The sequence below is a fragment of the Populus nigra genome, chromosome 7 (genome assembly GCF_951802175.1).
Source record: "Populus nigra chromosome 7, ddPopNigr1.1, whole genome shotgun sequence".
NCBI lineage: Eukaryota > Viridiplantae > Streptophyta > Magnoliopsida > Malpighiales > Salicaceae > Populus > Populus nigra.
The window spans coordinates 4,238,417-4,259,623 of NC_084858.1; the positions used below are offsets into that span (position 1 = coordinate 4,238,417).

The window sequence follows — 21,207 nt, forward strand, 5'->3', positions numbered from 1 at the left end:
TTCAAATTTCCACAACATATAGATTTGTTTACCGATAATTTGGACTCCCACAAGAACAATTATTAACTTGACTTTGCTTAATGAATTGATCTGAGACCTAAGTAGCTCATCTCTTCAACGAGTGTTAAATTTTTTGTTTTGTTTAAAGTCAATTTCACTAGTTAATTGTGATGTGGTCAAAATTTAAATTATTTTTTAATAAAATAATATCGTTTTAATTAATTAAGATAATTTCACACCCAACCAAGAAACGGGTTTAATTACAATGAACTTAATTAATGGTGTATTAGTATTCTGATAAGGTTAAAATGACGATGCCCTTACAAGAAACGAGGAAAAAAACATGACAAAGGATCAAAGTAAAAGAACACACAACTCAGCAGCAAACAGCAGCTTCTTAAAACAAAACAAAAAGACACCTCTTGTAATAATAATAATAGTAATAATAATAATAATAACTCATTCACCTCTCCGCTCTATCCATACCAAAAACAAATTCAAGAGAGAAAGAAACAACCACCACCGCCAACACCAGCACTAGAGCTATCATGGGTTGTTGTTGTTCTTCATTTTTATCTGAAACACATCCAGAAAAAGACCATAAAAAAACCCATCAACAGCAACCACCCCGCAATCCATCAGGCTCTGCTGTACTTGACCCTGCAACAGGAGTCCCTTCTTTCTGTGAATTCTCTTTCTCTGACCTCAAAACAGCTACCAATAACTTCAGTTCTGATAACATAGTCTCTGAAAGTGGTGAAAAGGCACCTAATCTTGTCTACAAAGGTCGACTTCAAAACAGGAGGTGGATCGCTGTTAAGAAGTTTACTAAGATGGCCTGGCCTGATCCTAAACAGTTTGCGGTATCCATAAAGTTTCTTGCTTTGATTTTTTAGCTTATCAAGTTTTTTTCTTTATATGGTTTCTTGATTTTTATATGGCTTTTGTGAATTGGGTTGTTGTTGTTGTTGTTGTCATAGGAGGAGGCATGGGGGGTGGGGAAGTTGAGGCATAAAAAGCTGGCTAATTTGATAGGGTATTGCTGTGATGGAGATGAGAGGCTGCTTGTTGCTGAGTACATGCCTAATGACACTCTAGCTAAGCATTTATTCCATTGTATGTGTTTGTGTGCTTTTCTTGAATCTCTTATCTGGTTTGACCACTTCTGTTCCATTATTGATTCTTGTTATAGTCTTGTTGTGTTGAACTTGAAGTATAATTATGATTGGTAGTTTGATTGGCATTATTTATTTATGATTGTTTGACTGATGGCGAGGAATTGTTGATTTCTCTCCTTCTTGTTACTTTTCTAGTTTGTTCAAATCTTGAAGTATTGTTCAAGGCTCTGGTAATGTATCCAATAATTCCAATTTTGCTCCTAGTCAATGCTTTATTGAATTAAAATGTTCTCCATATGTTATGATAGCGCTGGGTTTGGTCCTTCTCTTTTTATTGCAGGATTGATTTACTTGATATAGGGTTTATGCCTCTATGGTGAACAGTAAATTCAATTGCATTGTTGTAGCTGTTTATGCTTTATTTCAAATCATCAATAAGTTTATTTTTTGAATGAATAAAAACGAAGAAAGATTTCAATTGGAGTTAAAGTATTTACGAAAGCAACCCAACCCAACTCTAAAAACAAAAACATACTTAATGCCTAGTGTGATGCATCGATTTTAGATAGTTTTCTGTGCTGACATATCATGGGCCAAACTTGATTCTCCTTCCATTCTTTTCAGGGGAAAATCAAACCATTGAATGGGCAATGCGTTTAAGAGTAGCCCTCTACATTGCTGAAGCCTTAGATTATTGTAGTTCCGAGGGTCGTCCATTATACCATGACTTGAATGCCTATAGGGTTCTCTTTGATGAGGTATTCCCTTTTCTCAGATTCTAAGAACTTACTTTGCAGTATCGTGGTTCTTTTGTGTTAATAAATACTATGCATTATGCATTTATTGGAATCTAGGTTGCTTATCAATTCTCTTTAATGGACCTTGTAGGATGGTGATCCACGCCTTTCATGTTTTGGCTTGATGAAAAATAGCAGAGATGGGAAAAGTTACAGTACAAATCTTGCTTACACTCCTCCAGAGTATCTAAGAAATGGTAATTACTATCAAATTTTTATATCGGGAAGCTTGTTATTTGTTTTATGACTTGTCTTCTCTTCAAATCGCATTGCCATTTTTTGTCCATGTTTTGGCTTAATTCTTCTTGTTGCTGCCATAATTTGAATGTTGTAGGAAGGGTCACACCTGAAAGTGTTATTTACAGCTTTGGTACTGTTCTTCTGGATTTGCTAAGTGGAAAGCATATCCCTCCAAGTCGTGTAAGTGGTGTATGCACATAGCTGGTTGCATTTCATTTCAATCTTGGATGGTTCTGTTATTTATCTGGTTTACGAGCCAACTTCATCCATAATTTCCTATCTAACGAGTAGCCTTATGAGTTGTAAATACCATGGTTTCTGTTTAATCTAAATGAAATGATTAAAAAAGGGGTATGAAGAATGAAATTTTTTCTAATTCTGAATTTTCTCATAATGAATCTCTATAGTGAATTTGTCTTTCTTGTACGATGCATCTGAGCAAGAATTTGCTAAATTCAAGTGCATCCCCTGTATCCTCCAGGTCTACGATAGTCTGGTAACCTTGGATTTTTGTTGACCTCATTTGTCTAAATATCATGGTTTAGTGCGATATTGAAACCAAGTAAACAGCACTTCTCAACTGGCTGTAGCATTATTCACTCAGTCATAAACATTTGAATTAGTGTTTCAGTTGAATCAAAGATATCTTGACCATGATCATTTTTGTCTCAAACACAATGTTTGAATTTGATTGAAGGCATATTTTTCATTTTTGTGTAACCTCAGGACAAAGTGACAAGCAGGTTTAGATGTTTTTCAGTAGTCTTATTTTGCATCTATGCTCATCATCTTTCATGATATTCTACAAATAGCATAGAGTATATGTTACTATGCATTTTAACAAAAGCACCAGGCATCCCCAAAAGTTCATCTCGGTTTTGTTGGTTGTTATACGTGGACCATATGGATACAACATTGATGTTTCTTCAATTTTTGTCAATTTTTGTAAGATATAATCTTGGGTGTTAATTTGATGTTGCCACTGCAGGCTATTGATATGATAAGGGTCAAAAACATCATTCTCTTGATGGATTCACATTTGGAGGGAAACTTTTCTACAGAAGAAGCAACTTTGGTTGTTGGGCTTGCCTCCCAGTGTTTGCAATATGAACCTAGGGAGCGGCCCAGTACGAAGGACCTCGTTACAACACTAGCTCCACTGCAAACAAAACCTGATGTAAGGAAATTCAATCTACACCATCTATTTTGATTTTACAGCTATCAATTTAAGCTCTTCATTCCTTTAAGAGTGAAATATTTTGAACCAGTCATTGGATGTGGTTATTTATGCTGTCAATTTAACAAATGTTTTGGATGTCTTAAGCTTCAAATCACAACTCAAGAGACTTAAAAGTATCTTACACCAATGAGTAAATCACATATTCTGATGTTAAGACACTATATTCTTCTCTCTCCAGAAATAAGTATCTTAATGCCCACTCCTTTTGTTCTTCATATGGGATCATCTCTGCATATTAGTCCATTTCAGGCTGGGAAACTAATTATCATAATTCTTGGCTGTCAGGTTCCATCTTATGTTATGCTCGGAATATCAAAGCATGAGGAAGCACCAGCAACTCCTCAGCGCCCCCTCTCCCCAATGGGGGAGGCCTGTTCACGGATGGACCTAACAGCAATTCATCAGATCTTGGTTATGACACACTACAAAGATGACGAGGGAACAAATGAGGTAATTGCTTAAGAAAAGGAAGTCCTATCTCTTTCTGTTCTTGAATACCTGATATGTTTTCTAAAACGTGGTTTGCTTTAGTTATCTTTCCAAGAGTGGACGCAACAGATGAGAGATATGTTGGAATCGAGAAAGCGAGGGGACTTTGCATTCCGCGACAAAGATTTTAAAACTGCCATTGACTGTTATTCCCAGGTATATCTTTGAAAGCTACCCGGTTATTCATTGAATCTTTCAGTCAGTTGGTTATTTCTTGGATGGCTTTATAGTGTGTTTTAATCCTGCCCATTCATTTTTTATCCACAGATTCATTGATTGCATGTTTTGTTCATTGAGACAGGAGTTTCAAACACTCTGTTTCATTTTTGCAAATTAGTCACAGAGCATATCGGTTTTCTCAGAAAATGATATATTATATTAGCATGGTTTCATGCTTTGTGCAGAAGAGTTGTGCCTAACATGCACAAGCATTAGTTAGACAAATAAGATTTGGAAACAACTTACGTATACATGTTCCCAAAACCTTTTGCTTGGTTTTGCGATGCAGTTCATAGACGTGGGAACCATGGTTTCCCCAACTGTTTTTGCTCGGCGTAGTCTTTGTTATCTCTTGTGTGATCAACCAGATGCTGCTCTTCGAGATGCAATGCAAGCACAATGTGTTTATCCAGATTGGCCTACAGCCTTCTACATGCAGTCAGTTGCCCTTGCTAAACTTGACATGCACAATGATGCCGCGGATATGTTGAATGAAGCTGCTGCATTAGAAGAAAAGAAGCAAAGAAGTGGAAAAGGATCATGAGAAAAACATATACAACCAAAAAAAAATAAATATCCCACACCACTACCCAATGTCATTGAGGCTACCCCAAGTTTGTGTAAAATCTGAGCTGGGAATTGAATTTGTTTTTATCAATGTAATGTAGAGAAAAAAACAAAACCCTTCTTCATTAATGCATGTATAATTTTTCCCATTTCACGGGGAACCAATTCAGCTAGTTTGCAAAAGGTTTCACTATGGCGTCCTGAAGATCTGCTCGTAATGAGCCTGTTTTTGGGTGTTGTTTTAAAACCCATATTGGTCTGACAGGTTAACTCAAGGGGTATGCTAATCTTAGTTGAAGAAAAGAAGAAAAAACTGGCTGGCTTGATAAAAAATATGAGTAGACCCGGTGGTCCAGCTGTTGACTTAGGCTTGATCTGATCAAAATTTGACCATTAACTAATTGATTTTATCTTTTGGATTTTTGTTTATCAAAATAATGTTTTGATTTTTTTTAAAGTTGAATTTTTTGATTTATAATCAGGCCTGAACTTAGGCTATTTTTTGATTTGCTCATTAACTTGGGCTATATCTCGAGTCGACCTGAAACAATGATGTTTTTGTTGGGTGGTTTTCGGCTTTACCTGTATTTACGGGCCTGGTCCTTAGCTAGAGATTTTGTCCGGCTATCTTGTTTAGCCCAAAGCCAAGGTAGGGGAGAGAGAATTGGTGTTGCTAATCAAGCGGCCTAGAAAGACTATAAGAAATGAGAAGTGCTTCTTGGGCTCTCTTGGGCCGCTGAAAGCAAAAGCAACCGACCGTAGGGCAGCCCAGCTAAACTAATTCTGGAAACCTCCTACTGCTGCCTTGGACTAATCTGCTCTAGGCCTGAGTTGCCTATAAGCCCAATATTATAATAACCCGGCCCATCGTGCATTTTCCTCAACTCCTTAAAGCGTGGGATCCCTGTAATGTTTATAGTACATCAGAAGTAATTTCAATCAAGATCAATTAAATATTTAATTAAAATATTAAAGTGACATGTCGATTGATGACTAGGATGAGTCATTCTTATTCAACGTGTGTGATAGATTTACATGGATTAAAATTATTTTTATTTTCAATACCATCGATATCAACATAATAAAATACTACCAAGAACATAAAAATATCATAAATAAATAATTAAACTCAGCAAATACAATAAGGATACAATATATATGATAAACATAATAAAATTTTACCAGAAAGAGATAAAAATACCACAAATAAAAGACAGAAATATAAATTAATTTAATTTTAACAAAGCCAAAGAAAAGAAATAAACATTTTAAATATTGCTGAATATAATCAATATAATAAAACCTTACCAAATTTGCAGCAAATATTATTGCATTAGTTTTGGCAAATATTATGTCATTTAGAAATGATTATTATTTGTTATATTTTAAGATGTATAATTTCTTAAAACAATTAAAAAATAAAAATATAAAACATGAATTTGTGGGAGAACAATTACCATTGTTATATATAAATTTGGTTGTAGACCAAATTGTGTAATCACATTGTATGGATTCATGGCAAAGCATCATAAGCTACACATGGTTTGATACAATCTTCGAAACCGTGTTCGGTATAAAAAAAACAAGCACTTCAATTCATTAGCGAAGTATGATTTTCAATGATTTTTCAGTTACTGAATGAAGATATTGAGAAAGGAGACTCTAGTTTTGATCATGCATGCGCCTAGAAAAGCGTTCAATGCCCTTCAAGATCTACTTAGCTTGTGGCCAATTCCACAGTTGATGATGAATCTCTTACTCTGCAATTGTGCTCATCATGTTGGGAAATGGTGGCGATACAGGAAACAGTTTTGGAGCACACGAGTGCATGTTGATTTATTAATGTTTAAAATGTTGAAGTTCCTGCAAGTCCTGCTGTGATACAGGAAAACAGGATCCGCATGCATGGCTTCAGCATCTCCTCAGTCTTGCCAAGTCGTAGAAAAATGATGTGGGGCTGCTCAGTGACTGTATTACATTGCTGGATGATTCCATTTTCCTCCTAACAGAGAGACAGCGATCCCATTTTCTATTTTCTCCCCATGTTCTAGCTAGCTATAATGTGACTGTTAAGCAATTTCTTCTAATGTTTTTTAATCATAGACTGCACACATTATGTCAATGATTTTATAATTATTACGGGTTAAGAAAGAAATCTCCATTATTTCAAAAGTAAATTTACTATGGTTTGAATGATTCGTTTGGTAATTTCTCTGTGACTAATCTGTACACTGTGATTTACTAAAGAAACTGGGTATATGGCAAATGCAAATTAAGGTAATTAATTATATCGGAAAAGATAAAAAAGAAATGCAACATATAGTGGAAGATTTTCATCATCTGAATTCATTGTATGTCTCCGGAATAATACATGTATATTTCATTAATACTGTACAAGTATGAGTAGATCAAAATTGTTCAGGCTCTAGTGATTTAGGATGTTGAGAAGGGAGACTCTAGTTTTGATCAAATGCCTGAAGAGGCACTCGAGACCTTCTTCAAGATCTTGAATGCACAACTCTAAGTTCTCCAGTTGGCTTTGCACAACCTTGATGTTATCAGATTTGCTTGTCTTGTGTTCTACAAATCCTATCAATGCGGAATCCACTTCAGCAAACTCATTTCTATCAGTTTGATCCGCGGACGCTACTGCTTTGTGGTGCACCAGCTTGGAGACTAATGACCAACCAACAGACTTCGTCTTTGGTCCGGAGATGAAGAAGAGCAAGGATTCCGTTACATTAAGAGAGGTTGTTTGAACCTCCTTTAACATGTTAAACATGGTTGTGGTTTCATGGTCTCCATTAAAGGTGGCGAAGGTGCATTTGTTTTGCATAACCTTCAAGGCCTTGTGAATTGCCCTTCTCCCTACCTTCCTAGAGGCTAAGTATTTCTTAACCTCATTTGTAAGACCAATTTCACCATAACCTCTTCTGCGTAAAATGGATTGAAGTTCGTGCATGCATTCTTTTGTTTGCAACAAGGAATCCTTTGCAGTATTACACAAATCCAGGACCTGAAGAGATCCATCCAATAGCTCATCAACCCATTTCTCATTGTTCTCTTGGGCTATGGCTTGTTGGGTGAGTGGTAACAAAAGCACCTTGCTGACACAGTCATGCAAATCCTGAAGTCTACTTAGTTTGCCGCTGAAGGATGATGACGTAGAGGCATCTTCAGAAGCCCTCAATCTGCTCAAATGCTCATCAAGTTGGGTGATGATTGGGTTTTCTCTAGAGGGCAAACTGTTGGAGCGAGCATGGAAGCTGTTTTTGTGGTTAGAAGAAGCAGCCATTTTCCTTCCTCAATGGGGAGAGACTAAAGCAGGTGAATGTGAATTGTCAGTCTTGCAATTTGCCTTCCTTTGCGTCTGCAGTACTGCCTTTATAAAGACGAGGAATCTCACTAACATTATTTCGATTCAGTTCTGAATCCATATCAGCTATGTTTGTCAATGTCTCCTCCCCCACCACATCTCCAACTCACAAGACAACCACTATAGCCCATTAACAGAAGACAAGGTAGAGTACTAATCTAATTATCGCACACGAGCAGCATCGATTCCACTTTCCTTGATAGAAGTGGCCTGGAGACATCTGCACGAGTGAACTTGTTTTGCAAATCAAATGATCATATAAAAATTCTGGTGAACGTGCAAGTCGTTGTTTATAAAATTCTTAAATCACAGGTCTGATTGTCGCTCAACAGGCAGGCAAGATCCGCATAAATGATTTGGTGATGCCTCTCAGCTCCACTAGAATTTAGATATTACTGCTAGGCCGGTAATTACCTATTGCAATAAATTTTGCCCAAACATATTAGAAATAATTTATATTGATATATATAGTCCAAACATGGACTCATATGTTCAGAAATACTTCATCTCTTTTATAGATTATTACTCATGATACACATATCTTTACTTGCTTTATAACAAGAACAAAGCATTAGATGCCTTTAATAAAGAAATAATGTGAGAAACAAATTAAGATTATGAGATTAGATAGAAGTGAAGAATATTATGATAGATATATAAAGAATGGACAAGCACTTGGTTTGTTCGCAAAGTTTCTTCAAGAAAATAGGACAGTTGCCTAATACACTATCTTGGTTTACCACGCCAGAATGTAGTAGAAAGAAGAAACTAAACATTATTGGACATGGTACAAAGTATGCTTAACAACTCCAATCTATCTAAATCTTTATGGAATAAAACACTAAACACAACAATGTACATATTAAATTGAGTTCCAACCAAGGTTGTCCCAAAAACATCATTTGAGTTATTAAAAGGTTGGAAACTGAATTTGCAACTTGTGCATGTATGGGGATGCCTGTATGAAGTAAAAATTTATAATCCACAAGAAAAGAAGCTAGACCTAAGAACCATTAGGGGGTATTTCATTGGATATGCTAAAAAGTCTAAGGGTACCTATCTTATTGTCCATCTCACAACATCAAAATTGTGGAATCAAGAATTGCAAAGTTTCTTGAAAATGACTTGATTAATGATAGTGATCAAATCATGAACATAGTTTCTAAAAAGGATCATTCAGAATCACAACCTCCCACATCTAATGATAGATTGGTTATTGTTTGTAACATCCCTTAATTACAAACTGGTGTTGAACGATTAATCATTGAAGTTCCATAAGCTGTTGACAACATTCCTAATAGATTAGGTAGTTCAAGCATTACCAAGAACTTCTGAACAACCAGTTGAGCCAAATACTTAATCAAGCATTACCAAATACTTAAGAACATGATGGTACAACATTGATAAAATCTACTAGAATAAAAATATCAACAATTCTTAATAATTATGTGGTATATATACAAGAATCTAACTATAATATTAGAGCTGAAAACTATCCTAAATCATTTCCACAGACCATAAGGTGCAAAGAATTGGAATTATGGTACAATGCCATGAAATAAGAGATGAATTCTATGAAAAGTAACGGAGTCTTGGATCTTGTTGAGTTGCTTAATAATGCAAGAGCCATTGGATATAAATGGGTTTTTAAGACAAAGATAGACTTATTGGGCAACATTGAAAGATACAAGATAAGACTCATTGCTAAATAATTCACTCAAAAGGAAAGAATTGATTACACAGAATTTTTTCCCTGTATCTAAAAAAGATTATTTGCTTATTATTTTGGCATTAATAGCACATTTTGATTTGAAAATGCAACAAATGAATGTGCAAACTGTATTTATCAATGGACATCTAAAAGATAAGGTTTACATGAAATAACCTGAAGGATTCTTCTCTAGTGATGGCGATCATTTGCTCTGCAAACTCAAAAAATTCATATACGGTTTAAAACAAGCATCCCAATAATGGTACTTTAAATTCGATGATGTAGTTTCTTCATTTGGATTTGTAGAAAATATCATGAATCAATGTATATACCAGAAAGTCAATGGGAGTAAGAATTGTTTTGTTGTTTTATATGTAGATGATATTCTACTTGCAACCAATGATAATGGTTTGTTGCATGAGGTGAAACAATTTCTCTTTAATTTTTTTGACATGAAGGATATAAGTGAGACATCTTATATCATTGACATTAAGATCTATAGAGATAGATTAAAGTTATTTTAGGTCTATCTCAAGAAACCTATATGAATAAAGTTTTAGAGAGATTTTAAATAAAAGATTGTTCATCGGAGTAACTCCCATTATAAAAGGTGATAAGTTCAATTTGAACTAATACCTAAAAAATGATATTGAAAGGAAACCAATGAAGAACATTCCATATGTTTCTGCTGTAGGAAGCCTAATGTATGCTTAGGTTTGTACCAAGCCTGACATTGCATTTGTTGTGGGAATGTTGGGATGATATCAGAGTAATTTAGGTATCGACCACTAGAGAGCTGTAAAGAAAGTAATAAGATACCTTCAAGGGACTAAAGACTACATGTTTATATCTAGGCAAACGAATAATCTAGAAGCAATTGGCTACTCAAAGTTAGATTTTACTGGTTGTATTGTTTCACGTAAATCAACATAAAAAAAATTATGTTAAATGTATGGACCAAGTGAGAGAATTTTAAAATTATGTTTTTCCATATTAATGTGGGATTTAGTTTTTTGAAGAACTTTAATATTTGGTCCAATAAAGTTAACTCCCCTGTTAATATTTCCTAAATTAATGGCTTCTGAATTATATTAATAGTCTTGTTATATAAATACAGATTTTTGGTCTCTAAGTTCACACATTAAAATATAAGCTTTTTTTAAAAAATTCCGTGAGTGTTTTTCATCAATAACAAGAGATATATTTTGATTTATTTATTTTTTTATATCAGATCTAAATAAAAATTGTTTTACAAACATGGTTAGATCTATAGGTTTAATATTTTGTTATCAAGGGAGTGAGAATTATAAGTGTTGAAGGTTGTGAAAAACTAAGAGGAAACACATCATAAGGGACACGTGTATAGTTTGATATTAAGGTTGTGAACTAGTATAAAAAAATATTCACAAGTTTACAAAGCATGATTTTCAAAGATTTTTCAGGCTACTAAATGAAAATGTTGAGAAAGGAGGCTCTAGTTTTGATCATGCGCCTGTAGAGGCCTTCAATTTCATTTTCAAGATCTTCAATGCACAACTCCAAGTTGCTTAGCTTCTTTTGCACATTCATCATCTTATCTGTTGTGCAACTGATAAGAGATTCCAATGCAGCATCAGCCATTGCAAATTCATTCACATCTGTTTCTTCTTCCTCGCATGCTATTCTTTGGTGGTGTATCAACTTGGAAACCAATGACCACCCGCTTTTCTTTGCTTGTGACTTTGGTTCAGAAATGAATGACAGCAATGATTCGAACACGGCGAGACTGATGGACTCAACCTCTCTTAACATGCCAATCCTGGTAACAATCTCAGGGTCTTCACTAGAGAAGGTGCACTTGTTTTCAATGCCCTTCAAGTTCTTCAAGGCCTTTTTTATTTTCTTCTTTACTACTTTCCTAGATGCTATATATTTCCTGATCTCTCTATCATGACCTCCTTGTCTTCTGCGAATAACCGATTGAAGCTCGCGGATGTATTCTTTTGATTGCAACAGTGCATCTTTGGCAGAGTTGCACACGTCCAAGAGCCTGAGAGATCCATCTAGGATCTCATCAGTACATTTCTGATTGTGTTCTCCTGCTAATCCTTGTTGTGTAAGTGGCAGCTGTAGGAATTTATCAACAGAATCATACAAATCCTGAAGGATACTTAGTTTGTGGCCTATTGATGATGAAAATGATGTAGAGGTAGCCTGTGAATCTCTTACTCGGCTAATATGCTCATCAAATTCTGAAATGATTGGGTGTGGTCTTGAGGGTAGACTGTTGGATCGAGCATGTAAGCGGGTTTTGGGACAGATTGGAGAGACAACCATTTTTCTTTCTTAGAGAAGAGGTGATCTGATGATTGAAAATATTGGTTCAACTCAGTGTGGTTTCCATCTGTTGGCATCTACTGAATATAAATTGGGGTGAGGAGACATGAGGAATCCCATCCTCTTCAACTATTAATGGCGGTAACATGTTTCTGAAAAATGGCATCCCCGATGTCCACGCAATGTCTCTTGCCCACTAATTCAGCATTCCATGAACATATAATTATTTGCAGTTTTAAATCACAGCTCTCTTGAATTGAATACTAGTATACATCTGCAACGCACGAGTGGTGATTTATTAATGCATACAATGCTGATGGTCCTGAAATCTCTGTTGAGAAACACGAAGACAAGATCCGCATCCTTGGCTTCAGTATCTCTCGCCAAATTGTAGCATAGCGATAAGAGCAGCAGTTTAGATAATATTGCTGGATGATTCCGTTTTCCCCCTAACTAAATGACAGGCATCTGGTTTTTTATATCTTCCCATATAAACAGATTTGAGTTTATCATGTGAGTGCCATTGGTGCTCAATGATTAAGTTGCAACATTGTTTAGGAGCCGAGACAGGAAATTTTATATTACAAGAACCAACTTTTTAATGAATCTACCTTGTTTCAGCTGTAATCAATATGTATTGAAGGAAAGCTAAATTGTTGCCGATATTATTGCTATTTCTTATGTAAATTAGGTGCTTGGATTATGATTGTAGATATGATAAAGATAGGAATTGATATGCCGAGATTGTAGGAGTAAGATTGTTAGTATCCTCCCTATTTAAAACTTGTATTATGCACATGCAATGAATTACAATTGTAACAGAGAATGAATTAAAATCCTATTCTTTTAGTTTTCTTCATGGCATCAGAGCAAGTTCCTATAGTTCTGTTTTTGGTTTGAGATTCTTAGGGAAAACACTTCTAAATCTGATAGTATTGATGGCATGAACAAACGTTCTAACACATTGGAAGGAGAACCAAATCCTAATTAGCCTCTAGGCTTTGTATTGTTGAATTAGCTTTACTATCTAAGAGCTGTGACAATTGCTGCTCACTCTACTAATTCTTCTCCTAATTTCGAAAAAGAGAAGGGACTTCAAAAAGGATATGAACATAAAGCTCATGTTGCTGCTCACTCCACTAATTCTTCTCCTAAGTTTGAAAAAGAGAAGGGACTTCAAAAAGAATATTAACATAGAGCTCATGCGGCTGCTCACTCCACTAATTCTTCTCCTAGTGATGTGGTAAATTTTTCTACCAACTCAGCTGCTTTCTTAATGATTTTTCTGTATATCTTCAGGAGAAGGGTGTTCCTATTTTGTCAACTTCTTGAAATTTTGATTCCACAAGAAGTTCTTGGTAAGTTTTTGGTTTCTGGTAAACTTTGCCGTCTAGTTTCCTAATAATAAGGACCAAATTAAAAGAATGAATTGAATCAAATTCGAAGAACACAATTGAAAAAAAAAGGATTCAAAACAAACAAAATAATTAACAATTAAGAAATAAGGATCAAATTGAAAGCTAAAATAGACTTAAAGGAGGGGTGGCTGTTTCTATTAATACCAAGTTGAGAATAATTGGGAGGTTTAATCTATTAGTTAGCGAACCTTTTCTATATATATGTGTAGGGCAATATACAATAGTAATGGTAGAAGTTACAATACAAGAGTATGACTATAATATTTCCTATATAGTATACTTATAATATTTTTTATATAGATACATTCTATAATAATGATGAAAATGTTAAGAATGAAAGAGATTGTGAACTTGAAATTTGAAGGATTCATGGTGTATTTATAACTTATGAGTCTTGTCTTTTTATGGAGATAAGGGAGTAAAATGTAATTTTATCCTTATGATATTTTAAGTTGTATTTCACTTAAAATAATACAAATTGGATCAATATAAAATATTAAGAGACCCGAATGGGATTCTAAAAAAATTTCTAAAAGGGTGTTGTGTTAGGAAAAAAGTTTAATTCTAGTAGAGGTGAAAAATAGATCTAGACACGCTGTTTAGACCTAAACACATTGGGTTCTAGCATGTAGCCCGAGCCTATGTGGATTTTGAGGTGTATGCCTAGCACCAAGGTTATGGGCAGCACACCCATCACTAGCTGACCGTATGCCTAGATAGGCGTGCATCCAACATGGATTTGAGCTACTATGCCCGAGTCCATGCACCTTGGTAGTAGTTAGGCTCTAATGTAGTAGCCCAAGCCCATGAAAATGTTTTTTTTAGGCTTTTTGTAAGAGATTTTTAGGCCCTTTAAATTTGAGCTTATATAAAAAAAAAACAATCACTAGCTACGGTCAAATAACCCTCGGAGTCCTGGACTTACCATGTGAGTTGGATACGACCTCAGCCATAATAGAGCTTCCCGTCAGCACATGAATACGAGGTAAATGGTTTAAATTTGAGTTCGCAATCTATTTCCCTCTTGAAACAATATACCCAGTATAGTGAACCTTTAAATGGATCCCATCCACGTCTCTTGTATATATAACATACCCAACAATCACCAAGCAATTAGCCAAACAAAAGAGACAATCATGACTAATTTATCCACAATATGTTGAACAAAACTCAAGTTGGTTATGCTATAAGAAAAACACAAAAACTAACACTTTCACTTTATTATTTTCATATGCTTTCTTATTCATAATTCTAATGTTTAAAGTGGCCTTAAAAGTCCTATTTAAACTAAAATTCTTATTCTTATCTAACTAAGATTAAAACTAACAAACTAGCTAACTTCTAACAATGATAAAACTCCAATAGATAACAATCTTAATCTTGTAAGGTTATAACAATATAAAACTCTTACAAACTCTAAATCCTATGAACCTAAGGCCTAGTTGATATTGAACTCGAACACTCACCCTCAATACCAATTATCATCATTCTTCTATCTTATCTTTCTCTTCATGGTGTCCTGCCTTAATAATAATGATGGTGTTTGTATTCCATCATTACCAAACATGAATCTCTTTGACATTGACAAAAATAGTTTTATCATTATGCTCAACATCAATTGTATTTTTTTCAAACCATGTTTGTGTTTCCAAACCTTCAACTGGATTCATAGCTTTTCCAACTGAGATTGACTTTCGAGTTTGTACATCTTTGATTTCTTGTAATTTACCTCTATTGTTATCAACTAAATCCTTTAGTTATGTCTTTTAGCATCGTAAAGATCTAAAATCTTTCTCTTGAAGCTTCTTCCTTTAATATCATTAGCCATTAAATTTTGTTTCTCTAGACTTGAACCCCATTTCTGCACAACACCTTCTTCCTTGTTGAGAGATGGAGCATTTCAACATTAACTTGAAATAGCAGCATTGTTTTCTGTTGGCTTCTTAAATCAATAATATTTCTTCATGTGACCACTTTTTCCATAATTATGACATCTGCCTTCAAATCTTCTGCTATTGTCACAATTCTTTAAAGCTCTCCCTTGATGAAAACTTCCTTTTCAATGAAAATTATTTTTCTTATCACCATCCTTATTGGATTCACCATCAGTGTGCCAACTGTGGTTTCTATCTTCGTGTGCACACCATTGTTTACTCTTGCTATTATTGGTGTAGAGTGCTTCCTCTTCACCCTTCAATGAGACTCCTGCCATTTGCTTAGCCATATTTTCTTGAGCTATAATTAAGCAAATCTTCAAACTCAACTAATGATGATTGAGTAGGCCATCATTGTACTGCAGCAACAAAACTTTGATATTCGAGTTTTAAATCATGGATGATTATTCTTGTCATCCTTGTTTAACCAATAGCTGCTTTTGGTTGTAATTTGGAAATCTCACAACATGTTGATTTCACCTAATTAAAGTACTGAGGAATTGTCATGTTTCGTTGTGTCATCGACAACAACTCGTTCTCAAGAAGTTGCAATCTAGCATCATTATTCTTTGAGAAGAGACAAGCAAGGGTGTCCTATACTTCTTTTGGCATTGTAGCATCTTGAATGTGCTCCAACATATCTTCTTCAATCGTGGTTTTCAAGGAAAACATTGCCTTACCGGCTTTAATCTTTTATTTGCGTAGACCTCCATTCATATCTTTGGCTTGTTGTGTGTCTTCACTATCGTTGACTACTTCCCACAGATCTTGGCCTTGCATATTAGACATCATGCATGTTGACCGTGTACTGTAATTCTGATTGTCAAGCTTTTTGATCCCTCCAACAATTTAAAGATCTCCCATCACTGCTGCAAGTTGTGAAAGAATTCTTCTTTAAATGTGACTTGAAGCTGCGTTACTGCTGGCGTGAACGTGCTGAATTGCTACTGGATTGTTTGAAATCTGTTGCTGTCGTGATCTGTTTTCTTGTTGCTGATGCTCTGCTACTGTCATGTTATGTTTACTAGCTGTTGGAATAACTTGCTACCGTGATCTGCTGGTCCAAGGCTACTGGCGCTCCAAGCTGCTGCTTCTGGAGAGTGATTTACTGATCCAAGGCTGCTGCCGTGTTTGTTGATGTGCTGTTGTTATGGAAGCCAGCTGTTACGTTAATGATCTGCTACTGCTTTAGGCGTTGGCGGCTGCTAGGAGGACTGCTACAAACTGCTGCTTTTGTACCACTTCGTTGGGTTGTTTTGGAAGCTATGAGAGGCTACTACTGCCTCGGGTCTGTTCTCTAAGCTTCTGGAAAACTAACTCCTATATATTGTTGTCACTGTTTCAGGAGATATGCCAAAGACATTGCTGCTTCGCGTGCACCTTTCCTTCTCCCCAACCTATCGACCCTCTCTTTCAATCTGTAGGCTCTAATACCAATTATTGAACAAAACCCACATTGGTTTTGCTTTAAGAAAAACACAGCAGCTAACACTTCCACTTTATTATTTTCATATACTTTCTTATTTATAATGCTGAATGTTTAAGATGGCTATATATAGGTCTACAAGTCTTACTTTGACCAAGATTTTCATTTTTATCTAACTAAGGTTTATTCTTATCTAACTAAGATGAAAACTAATCAATTAGTTAACTCTTAACAATGATAAAACTCTGATGGATAATAATCTTAATATTGTAAAGTTCTAATAATATTAGATATCTTACAAACTCTGAATCCTATGAATCTAAATCCTAGTTGATATTGTACTCTAACACAGTAGTCATACTCAACCTGTATAATCATTAATATTGTTATATATATATTGCCAAAATTGCCAAACTCGGGGAATTCTTTAGCGGCTGAGATAAAAGCATCATAGGTGTATAATCCTATGGCATGGCAGTTATTAGCATTACTATGAGGAAGCATCTCTTCAAACAGAGATTCTGGGATGATATCATTAAGGTATCCATCACCTCTGCCTCCTCCGCCGCCTCCACCCCACCTCCATCGCATCCGCTTTGACAGCCTTCACCACACAGTAAACAACTGTGTTCTCACAATAACCATAGGAGCTGCAACATAGGCCTCCTGGGTACAGGGCACCCCCAGCATCCTTGCCACTTCGCTGAGCCGAGCCTCCAAGTGAAAGCGACAATAACAAAAAGATAATTGTATAGACCCAAACTCTCATTTTGTATTGTGTTTAAGCTCACTTGATGTTTGAGAAAAATAAAGCTTGCGGGCACATATATATTCTGGGTGATAAAAATTGGAACTATAAATGGCATATTAGTCTGTATTGCTTTCCCTTCAAAGTAAATGCAAAAGGTTTAGTTACTCGAACTAAAAAACTAAATGATCTCAAATTTTGAGAGGAAAAGCATAAGCAAATGAACATAGAGACAAGATTTGCTGAAAATGCTATGTATATTCTGTATATATTTCATTCATGTATAGATATAAATACATCTAGTTTCCGAAGGTGTTGAGAAGAGAGACTCTAGTTTTGATCAAACGCCTGTAAAGGCTTTCGAGTCCTTCTTCAAGTTCTTGAATGCACAAGTCAAATTCTTTAAGCTGGTGCTGCACATTCTCGATCGGCACTGTGTTATCAGATTTGCTTGTCTTCTTATAAATGAGAAAGTGCAATGCAGAGTCCAGTTTTTCAAATTCATTAACTTCTGCTTCCTCTGCCTCACAAGCTGTTCTTTTGGGGTGCATTAGCTTGGACACCAAGGACCAGCCACTTAGCTTTGATTGTGCTTTTGACCCACCTGAGATAAGAGCCAGGAGAGATTCGAGCACAATGAGAGTGACTGCTTCCACTTCTTTAAGCATACTAACTATGGCTACAGCTTCATGGTCTTTGTTGAAGGGAGAGAAAGATGATTTATTTCCCATATCTTTCAGATCCCTCAAGGCCTTGTGGATTGTCTTTTTTACCACCTTCCTAGAGGTCGAGTATGTCTGAATCTCACCTGAGAACCCAATTTCATTTCCCCTTCTCCTCATGATTGATTGAAGTTCCTGAGCACATTCCTTTGTTTGCAACAAGGCATCTCTAGCCATGCTACAAACATCCAAGACTCCAAGGGATCCGTCCAATACATCATCAACCCACTTCTCATTCTGCTCTTGGGCTAAAGATTTTTGAGTGAGAGGCAGCAGAATCAACTTATCAACACAATCATGCAAATCTTGAAGGCAACATAGTTTGTGGCATATAGATGATGAAGAAGAGGAGGTGGCTTGAGAAGAATTCAATCTGCTGAAATGCTCGTTGATTTGTGAAGTTAGAGGGTGTGGCCTAGAAGGCAAGCTGTTAGAGCGGGTATGGTAGAAAGCCATTTGTTTTCTTTGGAAAAGAGAATGTCAAGAAGTTGAAATATTGCTGTCCATACACAGCTATCAGCTTGAATATATATTCCAAGGCAAGGGAGACATGAAGAATCTCGAAAGCTTCGTATGGTGAGGTGGTAATGTGATTCAGATTCAGATCTAACACTATCAGCAATGTTTATGCAATGTCTCCCTCCAGCCTGATCACCAACTCATAATACACATTTGGTAGTGATTTTTATATAATTTGCGACACACGAATGGTTTCGATGCCATTTTCTATAATACATCTGCACGTAAATAGGAACTTATTTTAAGCATCTACATTAATTATGCTCTTCACAACTATTTAATGAATCTCTTCCGATTTTAATCTCTCTTGGATAAGCTCCGTAATCTCCATCGCGGTCCATGTTATATCACCGCCCCCTCCCCAGTCCCCACCATCTCTGCAACTCATCGTGCCGAGTATTTTAACTTACAAATTCACTCAACTCCTTGGCATTAATGATAATGTTGCATGATATAATGGCACTTCAATCTAAAATATGAAGACACACGAGTGGCTTTGCGTATAACAATTATTGATAGCATAATCTTGATTCATATACAAGTGGGATCTCAGCGATATTCGAGCAATGTCTTATGTCTCCTCTCCACCAGCTCTCCAACTCATGAACTGAATATTTTAACTTACAGATGAATGATGCACGAGTGGCTTCGAGATTCCCACCACCCGCACGGATATTGATCTTCTAGGATATCAAAATTTGGGTCCTGGAAAGGACAGCTTGTATTTGGAAATAGCCCCCTTTGGACTCATTCGAAATAGTTAATTGATGTTTCATCAACGGTTGCAACTTGCAAGCCGAATACACAAGTAAACGAAATCAATGGAGGAAAGCGAGTCATAACGTTAATTATTAAAATTAAAATAAAATAAAAAAACTAAAAGAGGACTTCTAACAAGACATTGTTCATTGGAAATATACTGCTATCTTTCTTTTTTCTTTTTTCTTATTTTTTTTCAATTAATGTTTTTTTATTCTTTTTAATTTCATTCTTGAATTTGCTTTTTATCGAGTTGTCTCACTCTCATAAAACGAGACACGAGTTTAATGGGTTAACTAAATTGACTTAAGTTTTTTTTTTAATTAACTTTTTTTTCTCAATTTCATTATATAATATTAGGTTAATTAAAAATTAGGCTTCATAATTTATTTTAGTTTGCTATCTATTAGGTTATCTGACCCTATGACCTTGAAATAATGTTTAGCAAGTTAGTCTAAGATGACTCGAGTTGTTTTTTTGTACTCTTTTTTAATTGATTTTTTTTTCAATTTCATCATTCAACATTAGGTCAATTAGGAATTGAACTTCATAATCTATTTTAATTTACTTTTTATGGGGATATGTTGGTCTCATGATCAAGATCGCAGGTTTTGGCAGGTTAACTAGGTTAAATCATGTTGTTTTTATTTTATTTTATTTCTAATAAATTATCTCAGTTTTATGACCTAGATCACGAATCCTTCAACATTGAATTTGTTTTTTATTAGGTTGTCCTCGTCTCACAACTCGAGTTGTGGGTTTTACGAGTTAACCTAGTTGACTCAGGTTTTTTCTTCTTAATTACCTTTTTTCTTCAATTTCATAATTTAATATTATGTTTGATTGGGGATTAGACTTCATGATCTATTTTGGTTTACTTTTTATTAGGTTATCCTAGCCTAGTAATGCTCAACATGATAACCCAAGTTAACTTTGGTAGTTTTTTATGTCATTTTATTATTACAACATGTTTGGAACCTGCTGAATTTAATTCAATTTAGAAGTTTTAACGAAATCTCATGTTTGGAATCTTTTTGAGTGTAAAGAATTGAATTTCAAATGGAGTTTAACCTCTAAAATTACTACAAAAATAAATTAGAGGTTAATCCATCTGATTTACAATTCCAAAAAAGAAAGGTTTAATGTTAAAACCAACTTTCCCAAATACTTATTTATCCATCTTATTTTTAGAATCTTTTGAAGAAATAAGATGAAGGTAATGCGGATAATATAGAAAATAAAATGAATTAAATTTTATATCATCAAAACATGTGAATTCAACTTATTTATCAACTAAATTCAAATCAAACACAATAATTGAATTCAATTATAGTAGAGAATTAGTTCCAAATAACCTATTAAAGTTTTTACAAATTTTATCATTCAACATTAGGTCTAACAGGGTTAGTTGAGAATAAAACTTCATAATTTGTTTTGATTTGATTTCTATAGGTTTATCTCAATCTCATGATCAGGTTTGACAGGTTAACCCGAGTTAAATCATGCCATTTTTCTTATTTTTTTTCTATGAGATTATCTTTGTTTCATGACCTAAGTCATGAGTTTGGTAGATTGACTCGAGTTTTTTTTATGTTTTTTAATTGATTT

General features: G+C 35.1%; 4 protein-coding genes across 4 annotated transcripts; 1 reads left to right on the top strand and 3 right to left on the bottom strand.

Moving 5' to 3' along the window:
* Positions 1–437: 437 nt before the first annotated feature.
* On the top strand, positions 438–4,835 carry LOC133700195 (serine/threonine-protein kinase BSK1-like). The gene is made up of 9 exons (XM_062123739.1): positions 438–863; positions 981–1,116; positions 1,743–1,876; positions 2,007–2,112; positions 2,250–2,335; positions 3,144–3,332; positions 3,681–3,845; positions 3,927–4,040; positions 4,393–4,835. The coding sequence occupies exons 1-9, from the start codon at positions 549–551 to the stop codon at positions 4,645–4,647; spliced, it is 1,500 nt and encodes a 499-aa protein (XP_061979723.1). The 5' UTR covers positions 438–548; the 3' UTR covers positions 4,648–4,835.
* Positions 4,836–6,990: 2,155 nt separating this feature from the next.
* LOC133698157 (uncharacterized) lies at positions 6,991–8,008 on the bottom strand. The gene has a single exon (XM_062120998.1). The coding sequence runs from the start codon at positions 7,963–7,965 to the stop codon at positions 7,096–7,098; it is 870 nt and encodes a 289-aa protein (XP_061976982.1). The 5' UTR covers positions 7,966–8,008; the 3' UTR covers positions 6,991–7,095.
* A 3,195-nt stretch (positions 8,009–11,203) lies between these two features.
* On the bottom strand, positions 11,204–12,073 carry LOC133699396 (uncharacterized). The gene has a single exon (XM_062122626.1). It carries the CDS (start codon positions 12,071–12,073, stop codon positions 11,204–11,206), a length of 870 nt encoding a protein of 289 aa, XP_061978610.1.
* Positions 12,074–17,398: 5,325 nt separating this feature from the next.
* LOC133699397 (uncharacterized) lies at positions 17,399–18,777 on the bottom strand. Its single transcript, XM_062122627.1, has 2 exons — positions 17,946–18,777; positions 17,399–17,565 (listed from the first exon to the last, which is right to left on the bottom strand). Exons 1-2 carry the CDS (start codon positions 18,775–18,777, stop codon positions 17,399–17,401), a joined length of 999 nt encoding a protein of 332 aa, XP_061978611.1.
* Positions 18,778–21,207: the final 2,430 nt, after the last annotated feature.